Source organism: Spermophilus citellus (genome assembly GCF_964194105.1).
Source record: "Spermophilus citellus genome assembly, chromosome: 18".
Taxonomy (NCBI): Eukaryota; Metazoa; Chordata; class Mammalia; order Rodentia; family Sciuridae; genus Spermophilus; species Spermophilus citellus.
Window position 1 is genome coordinate 18,150,277 of NC_138200.1, and position 8,847 is coordinate 18,159,123.

General features: G+C 59.1%; 1 protein-coding gene across 2 annotated transcripts; it reads right to left on the reverse strand.

Moving 5' to 3' along the window:
- Positions 1–81: 81 nt before the first annotated feature.
- Positions 82–8,717, reverse strand: SCN1B (sodium voltage-gated channel beta subunit 1). Of its 2 annotated transcripts, none has more exons than XM_081274020.1 (6): positions 8,311–8,717; positions 6,616–6,782; positions 5,612–5,852; positions 1,176–1,317; positions 803–874; positions 82–718 (listed from the first exon to the last, which is right to left on the reverse strand). In XM_081274020.1, exons 1-5 carry the CDS (start codon positions 8,348–8,350, stop codon positions 808–810), a joined length of 657 nt encoding a protein of 218 aa, XP_081130146.1. In that variant the 5' UTR covers positions 8,351–8,717; the 3' UTR covers positions 82–718; positions 803–807. The 2 variants fall into 2 exon arrangements, with proteins under 2 accessions (XP_081130146.1, XP_081130147.1); XM_081274021.1 differs by lacking the exon at positions 8,311–8,717 and adding an exon at positions 7,446–7,851.
- Positions 8,718–8,847: the final 130 nt, after the last annotated feature.

An 8,847-nucleotide genomic window follows, 5' to 3' on the forward strand; every position in this document is an offset into this window, starting at 1 on the left:
ATCCCGGGGCAATCTAAGGCTTTGGGACTTGGGGGCCCGGCAGAGCGGGTGCCTGGGCTCACTCACAAGACAGACGGGGAATCAAGTCCAAGAATCTTTATTTCATGAACAAAACTACTTCTGTAAAGAGAGACGAGGCAGAATGGGCCCCTTTCTAAGTGGCCACGATCCAAGGCTGGTGAGAGAGGGCGGGTGGGACCAGGGCAAGAGTGCATTACAGGGACAGGGGACCCCAGGTCCAGCCGGAGGAAGCAGGAGGGGAAATGATGCTGGGGTCGCAGTGGGTACCAGAACCACCTGCCCCAACTGTTCCAGCCCATCACGACCCCTCCCCCAGGGCCGGGCAGGGACGGGGCAGGGACAGGCTGGGCCCAGCAGTGCACGTCCAAAGCGGCCGATGTGTGCAAATCAGCAAGAAGAAGGGGTGCGGAGCCGCTGCCCCCGCCTCACCGACCCCTCCCCAAACAGGCAGCAGAAGCAGGGGGAGGGGCAGCGGCAGTATTGCTTTACCCATCATGCATGGCGGTGGGTGGGCAAGGGGCAAGAGGAAGAAGGCCGAGTTGGGGTGTGAGCCAAGCCAGTCCCCCTGCCCCCTCCCTCCCTGGCGGCTCTGTTGGCAGGACTCTGAGGCTCGTGGAGGCCCAGGAATGGCCAGCCCCCTCTGGGGGCAGGCTGTCCCCCATCAGAGCTGGCTCTTCCTTGAGGCGGAGCCCAGGACCTAGAGGGGAGGAAGAGATAGGGAATTAGGGACCCAGTAGGCCAAAACTCTGGGGGACCCCGAGTCCCTGTCCACTGGCCTTACCAGGGCTATTCGGCCACCTGGACGCCCGTACAGTTCTCTTTGCTTTCAGAGGTGATGGCCAGGTACTCCGAGCTGTGGGGGGGAAGGCCAGGTATACAGTGACCCGATCACCAGTCTGGCCCCCCTCCCAGGAGAATGAGGAAGGTTGAGGCCTTTGCCCCTGAGTTAGAGGGGAGGGGGCTGTGGGCTGGACTCCCGAGTTTAAGGGAAGAAGGATCTGGAACCTCACAACCTGCTCCGGCTCTGGGGAGCACAGACAGGTGGCACCCTGGCTTGCTGTCTTGCCCCCCACCCCTCCCATGCAGCTCACACCCACTCCAGGAAGTCTGGAGGTGCCTCGGTGGCCTTGGCCGTCCCCTCCCACCCCACTCACGCATTCTCTTGCGCAGCGGCCTCCGTGGCAGCCGCGATCTTCTTATAGCAGTAAACCATCTCGGCCACAAGCCATATGGTCAGTACCACGATGAGCACGTACATCATGATCTCAGACACGATGGACGCCATGTCTCTGTTGGCTGCGGGGACCAGGTGGGGTTCAGGTGGCAGCTGAGGCACCTGTCTCCACCTCAGGAGACAGGACACCTCCAAGTGTGTAGCGCACTTGCTGTGTGAGCTTGAGCAAGTGGCTTGACCTCCCTGGGCCTGGGCCACACACAGGACCATCATGTTGCTTCCCCAGAGTCCTCGCTGTTACTCTGATTAACAACCAGGCTCAGATGGGCCTGGGGATCCCCCTCCACTGCCTCCCTGTACTTCAGGGAGCGTCCGCCACTCGAAAGGCTTGGGTTCAAACCCTGGCTTGGCCACTTGTCCGCTGTGTGACCTTGGGTAAGTGACTCAACCTCCCCGGACCTCCATTTCCCCTTGTGCAAAATGTCCATAACCACAATACCTCCATGGAAGTGCTGTGAGAATTCAATAAGCTTTAAAGATGCTGAGACTAGTCCTCAACCTATCAAAACACTCAAAAAAAGTCATTATTATGATTATTACTGTTACAATTGGGGCAGTACTATGTACTGCTTAGGAGCAGAGTCCAGACACCGGCAGCTAGAATGCAAATCCCGCCTCTTACTAGCTGTGCAACCTTGGGCCAGTGACTCCACCTCTCTGAGTCTTGATGCCCCCTCTGTAGAATGAGGATGATACTAATACCCTCTCCGGGGGTTGCCAGGAAGAGGAAATGAGTGAACACCCCTCCCTGCCATGCTTGGAGGACTTGCAAAACCACCGAGAAGTGTTGGCTACTTTCCGGAAGCCCTACATCCTTGCTGCGGCGCTGCCCCTGCCTCCGCCAGCTTCCTTTCATTGAGCCTAAATTTAAACTGCAAAGGGAACACATTCAGCCAGGGGACCAGAGTCACAGGCCACTTTGGCGTCCTCAGCCGGATATCACAGGTGGCCATGCACATCCCTGGTCCCCTCCTGGGTGGCCGGGACCCCTTTCCCCCGCTGCTGTCCTGGTGGGGTCTTCCTCCCTGAGAGCCCGGCCCCTGCTCCGCTCCACCCCCTGCAGATGGCACTGAGACTTTCTGGGCCAGAGGAGGGAGGGGGCGGGGCTGGACGCTCCCCTCTCCCCTCCCCTCCCCCCCCCCTGGCAGGGGAGCCTGGGGGAGCTTCCAGCACTCACCCAGGTCCAGCAGGATGGCCCGCTCCTGGCGGGGCTCTGCGCTGCTTTCATCCTGGCCATTTCCCATGGCCAGGAACCACCTGAGCCCCTCACTGTCTGAATACATCTCAGTCCCTGGAATCTCCCCCTGTTCCTGGAGCTCTGTGCCCACGAAGATCTGGGTTAACCAGGAACCAGCCTTCCCTCTCCCAGTCAGATTGGGTCGGGGAAAGGCACAGTCTGTAGCTCCCCTCCAGACCAGGCTGCTGAGGCCCAGAGCAGGACAGGTGCTAGGCCAAGGGCACACAGCTACGCTGGAGCCAACCAAACGCAGGGCTAGAGCTCCACTCTGTAACCCTTCTGCGACCAAAGAGGGGGTCACAGCTGCTGTGCAGGAACACCGTCTCCATGAACCCCCCGCGGACATCTCAGGAGAGGGGCGGGACTGCCACTGGCCCACTTTACAGATGAGGAGCCAAGGCAAAGAGTCACACAGAGGGCCAGAGGCACCTTCTCTGGGGAGGCCTTGATCTCTTAAAACACCCCAAATTTCTCGAGAGCTTTGTCGGCCCGGCCCCACAGGGGGCCCCAGATCTGAAGCCCTGGTGCAATTCTGCAGGCCAGATTGTCCCCAGTTTGGTTTTGTTTTTGGTACCAGGAATTGAACCCAGAGGTGCCTAACCACGGAGCCATATCCCCAGCCCTTTTTATATTTTATTTAGAGACAGGGCCTCACTGAATTGCTTAGCACCTTGCTAAGTTGCTGAGGCTGGCTTTGAACTTGTGATCCTCCGGCCTCAGCCTCCTGAGCTGCTGGGATCACAGGCCCAGCCTGCAGCCCTCTCCTTTGGACCTGACTCAGTTCATTCCTCAGGGGCCACTACCAGGAGGCAATACAGGTTGATCGCTAACCCTGAAAGTGCAGCAAGACAGAAAGTAGGAATGATTTTTAAGACATGGGATGGCCGGGAATGCCAACAATACAGAGGTATCATCAGTAATGGAAAAACACTACAGCAGGGTAATCATGTTGACTCCAGCACCATGGGGAGTGCTGAGCACAGGGCAGCACCACAGGTGATACTGAACAGTACTACAGGGTCACCGGAAATGTCTTTAAACACCAGAGCACAGCATGGTGGACAAGGACGACAACACGAGATCACGGTGGGAAATGTCCCACAGACTCTGGCATGATCGAGAATGACAAGAAATGTGCGGTCCAGCCGGGCCTGGTGGTGCGTGCCTGCAGTTTCAGCAACTCAGAGGCTGAGGCAAGAAAATGGCAAGTTCAAGGTCAGATTCAGCAATTGAGCAAGGCCTTCTGCAACGTAGTGAGACGCTGTCTCAAAATAAAGAAATAAAAATAAAATAAACATTTAAAAAAGGACTGGGGATGTAGATCAGCAGTAAAGCATCCCTGGGTTGAACCCCCAGTACCAAAAGAAAAAAAAGAAGCAAACAAATCCCCCCAAAAAAACAGTATCATAGAGAGTACAAAATAAAATACTGGGCGTGGGGGATGTAAAAAGCCATACTCTAATAGGGTGGATAGGGAGCACTAGAATACGGTGTTAATGCTGAAAACATGGACTTCCAGAAGGCAGCACAAAGGACTCTATGTTGTGTTAAATATTGTTAAAATCGTAGGCTCTGGGAGGTGGCATGATAGGGTAGATAATGTGAGGAAGAGCACTGTTCCCAGGGCACGGGTGGGCCTGTGCTAAGCAGGTGAGGACAGCTCTCTGAGCAAGGGTCCACGGCCAAGATGGAAAAAAACAGGGGTCAACATTTCCTGGAGCCTCCCCACCTGCCTCTCCCTCTCCTCGGCACTGATTCCTGGTAGAGGAATAAGCCAGGTTTTGTAGAGGCCCGGTCTTTGTTAGACTCCTGTGTCACTGTGACTCCATCGTGTCCAGGGCTGACCACCCACCCAACACGGTGACGTGGGCGACCGAGTGGCTCCCGTACATCTTCTGAATTGCCTTCTGCTGATCCACTTGGATAGGAAACGTAAAAATGCTAATTATATAAAGAGTCCCGCAGGCTCCGGCTGACGAGGGAGTGCGGTGATTCATGCCAGGAGCAGCTGGGTTCAGATCCAGGTCCTGACTCTGTCACCTTGGCCATGAGATCTTCCCTCCCTGAGCCTCTGCTTTCTCATCTGCAAAATGGGGGCATAAGAACCCCTGGCCCCAAGGGTGGGTGGGAGGGCTCAGGGAGGGACTTCCGGGGAAGCACTCAGGCCAGCAGTTCTCCTTGAGAGGGAGCGCAATGCGTGCAGACCGTGATGCTGTGTGTGCTGTGGTCCCAGGGGACGGACTTGCCGTGGCTCTTTGCTGGCTCCAGGCCTAAAGTAGCTTCCTGACTAAGCCAGTGAGCCACAGGGCCCTGGAAAATTCCAACTCATGCCAATCAGAGCACGGGCCAGAGAAGGGGTGGAGCTCCTGCAGAGCGGGGGTCTCAGGCAGCTGAAGCGGAACCCTAGAGACGGTGGACAAACCCCGGAGACCCTGCTGCCCACACTGGGGCCCCCAGCCCTATGGCACCCACCCCCCACTTTCAAAAACGCACTAGAGACGACTGTGAGCCCACCCAGATCTGCTGAGTCAGACCAGGCACCTGAACAAGCCGCTGGTGGCATGTGAGGCGCTCTCCTCTGGGTGATGTCCTCTGCCAGGTCAGACCCAGGCAGGACCAAGGCTATGGGCCATCACAACCCGACCCTTGTCCTCCAGCACCAGGCCCCGCTGCGAGCCAGGCACAGGACAGCAGCCGGTCTCCAGCCCCGTGCTCAACCCTCATAACTCCCGAGACATCGGAATGGCTCAAAGGACACCCCCCCAAGGGAGGTACTCCTATCATCTCAGAGACGACCCTGTGGCCCAGAGACAAGAAGGTACCTGCAGGAGGTCACACAGCACAGGCCACCAAGCTAGGTTTGGTACCTACAATGTCTGTGGGGAGGAGCTTGCTGTGACCTCTCCGGTGGGGTGAGGGGAAGTGGAGTCCAGAGCTGGGGGGGCCGCACAGGGGGACGGGGGGGGGGACAGGCACAGACATGGACATGATGCTCCCGCTATTGCTGTGGGCGGTTGGCTGGCCCAGGCACAGAGCCAGCCCGGCCCCTATCTGCCATCTGTCCCTCCATCTGGCTCACGGTGGGCAACGGGGCGAAGGGGCGGGCAGGGCCCACTCACCTTTGTCCACCACCTCAAGGTGGATCTTTTTGACAACGCTGGTGTTGTGCTCATAGTTCTCAAAGAACAGCAGGCGGTAGACATGGCATTCGTAGTCACCTGAGTGGTTGTAGGTGACATTGGTGATGAAGATGGACAGGTCCTGCAGGTCCTTGGTGCCCCGGCTGCCATTCCACACCACGCGGCCCTCGAAGCGCTCGTCTTCCTCCAGCTGCAGCACCTCATTCTCGTAGCGCAGGATCTTGGGGGGGGAGGTGGGGGTCACTACCTGGGCCCGTCTCCCCCAGCCCTGTCCCCTGATTCTGTCCCTTGCCGTGACACAGACGGCACACACATGGACTCAGTCACCTTAACCTGAGGCCGGATGGACGCAGAGGGGCTGGGATTGCATCTGGGACGGCTGAGACCTTGACTCTGCCTCTAGTCCTGAGGTACATGCACCCTCGGTCACCCTCCCAAGCCCCTCACAGTCTGCCATCCTTCCCCAGCCTCTGGATACGCACTTCAGGCAGGGACAGGGCAGCCTGATCCCAGCTGCTGTGGACCCCAATTCTCTCGTGGTATCACATGCCCCCACCACAGGCAATTCCAAACACAGAGGATAAAGGATGTTAAAAAAAGAAGAAGAAAAAGAAAAAAAGTTCTGTTTTTTCTCGATGATGACTATTCACAACATTTTTGCTGATGCCAAATAATTCCAGGGACCTTCATTTCATGCCAGTCATATGCCGACTGCATTTATCCCTCACACAGCTCTATGGGCAGGAGACCTCTGCCACCCCATCATTACAGAGGAGGAAACTGAGGCTCAGAGAGGCCCAGGGACTTGCCCAAAGGCACCAGCTGGTCAGTGGTGGAGCCAGAATTTGAATCCAGGTCATCACTCCTAGCCACATTGTTATTATTAAGACAAGCAATCAAACAACCCCTGCCTCCAGAGCCAGCCCCACCAACTCCGCACACAGTCACTTGCCCTCCCGTGCCCACCCCAGGCACCCACACACCTTGACAAACTCCTCAGTGCCCTTCTGGCGGAAGGTCCACTCGGTGAAGGTCTCTGCGGTGGTCTCACTTCGACGCTTGCACGAGATGCACAGTATTTTGAAGGTCATCCCATACACAGCCTCAGTCTCTGAGTCCACCTCCACACAGCCCCCCCAGGCCGAGGACACTGCGGGGACAGCAGGCTCAAGTCGAGCAGAGGCGCCGGTCACCCTAGGCGATGCCCGGCTCACTGGCTGCTGACTCCCAGGGCCTTCAGAAACCATCTGTTTCCCCTCAGGAGTGATTACAGATCGACGGACCCATGTGCCAAGCAGGTTCTGCCTCTCCCTCCCTGTGTGACCTTGGCCAATCACTCAGCTCTAAGCCTCAGTTTACCTCTCTGTTTAGTAAAAGAACTGATCATCTTTGTTTCTAGTAGTTGTGCAGAATCCCTAAGGAGGTCCAGAAAACAGTTCTGTCAATGTGGTCAGTAACTCAGCCTGTGCCACCCAACTACCCCTCACTCAGAAGGTCCCTTGCCCAAAGCACCAAAGCATCCAGGTGGCTGGACGAGAATTCCAGCTGCTTTACAAGTTCAGGGCGGCAGAGCCATTTCCACCACTGGACTGCTGTGCAAAACCAGTCATGGTTTAAGACAAGAGATGGCTTCAGCTCTGCTCCCTCCTCCCACAAGCCCCTGTGTGAGCCACCCCCTCTGTCCCCTCTGCCTCAGGCTTCCTCCCCTCCAGACCTCCACCCCATCAATTAGTTTCTCCAAAGCTCTTTCCTCCCTTAGGGCCTTGCACCTCCACTGTATCCAGACCGTTTGGGTCCCTCCTTCCCCTCTTACCTGCCACCCCCTCCCTGCCTCCCAGTGCTCTCCAGCTTCAGGTCTGGGTCTTTTCCTGGTCCCTGAGTCTCCTCCTCTCTGTATCTTCAGGGATTCTCCTCTGCTCCCCTGATGTCTCTGTTTCCCAAGCTCCTCTTTGGGGTCTCTCTGAAGGTCCTGACTTCGTGACTTCCTCTCCTCTTTGTAGGCTCAGAGTCATCACTCTGTTAGGTCTCTGTAGCCACCTTTGGATATTTCTCCCTTTTTAAATTCCACCCTGCATTCTCTCTCAGGTCTGTCTCCATCTCCCTCCCTCATCTCCCCATCTTTTGCCTCTCTCAAGTTTCTCTCTCTACCTTGCTTACACACTTATATCTCTCTCTCTCTCTCTCTCTCTCTCTCTCTCTCTCTCTCTCTCTCTCTCATCCCTCGGTCTCCCACTCTAGCCCCACATCCCAGTCTCCCAGAGGAGCACTCGATGTCCTTCCATGTCTCTGGCCTCCTCCCTCCCGTCTCCATCTCTCCCAGTCTCAGTCTCTAGTCCCAGTCTCCGGGCACCGCCTCCCACCCCCCCTCCCGCGGCTGTGGGTGTCACATTGCAGCCTGCGGGGCTCTGGGAGCAGCTGACTCCGCGTTTCCTCGCCCCCGGCTGGGCGCCCGGCGAGGCCGTGCCAACCGGGTCCCCGCCGGCTCTCGCCCACCGCGCTTCCACCGCCCTCCGGGGCCCCGCTCCCCGCGCGCACAACTTCTGAAGCGGACTTCACGGGTCCGGGGGATGGGCAGGGGGCGGCCCTGGAGCGTCCGCCCGGCGTCCCGAGCGCGAATCCCGCAATCCAGCCAGTGCCCCGGCTGCGCCCCCAGCCGCGCGCGCCCCCAGCGCACTCACCCAGTGCCGCGCCGACCACGAAGGCCAGCAGCGTCCCCATCGCTGCGCTGCGCACGCTGCGCCCCCCTCCCGGGCCGCCGGTATTAATAGCGGGGCGAGCGGCGGCGGGCCCGGGCGGAGGTTCGAATGTCCCCGGGAGCGCGCGGGCGCAGCAGCTGCGGCTCTGGGACCGGCGAGGGGGAGGAGGGGGGGCGCGGCCCCCCCGCTCCGGTTACCGCCGGGGGCCCAGCCCCGGAGCCCGGCGTCCGGGCATCCCCGCCGCGCGAGCGGCGGCCGCTGCTCGGGCTGCTGCGCTGGCGCGCACAGCCGGGCGCATCCGCCAGGTGCACCGACCCCGGCCCGGCTCCGACTCGGGCGCGCTGGGGCGCGGACAGCGGTCTCCTGCGCACTGCAGCGGCGGCGGCGGCGGCGGCGGCCCGGGGAGGGAGGAGGGAGGAGAGGGAGAGGGAGGGGGCGGGATGAATCACCGCGGGGGGAGGGCGCGGCCGCCCAGCCTTTGCCGCAGCGGCCCGGGAGGCGCCCGCTGCGCTGGCCTCT

Excerpts from the sequence above, each read along its gene's own strand:
- SCN1B (XM_081274020.1), bottom strand. The coding sequence starts at position 8,350 with ATGGGGACGCTGCTGGCCTTCGTGGTCGGCGCGGCACTGG. Across the intron at positions 6,783-8,310 it reads CGTGGTCGGCGCGGCACTGG|TGTCCTCGGCCTGGGGGGGC; the intron begins GTGAGTGCGCTG and ends CTGTCCCCGCAG. Across the intron at positions 5,853-6,615 it reads GCACTGAGGAGTTTGTCAAG|ATCCTGCGCTACGAGAATGA; the intron begins GTGTGTGGGTGC and ends TCCCCCCCCAAG.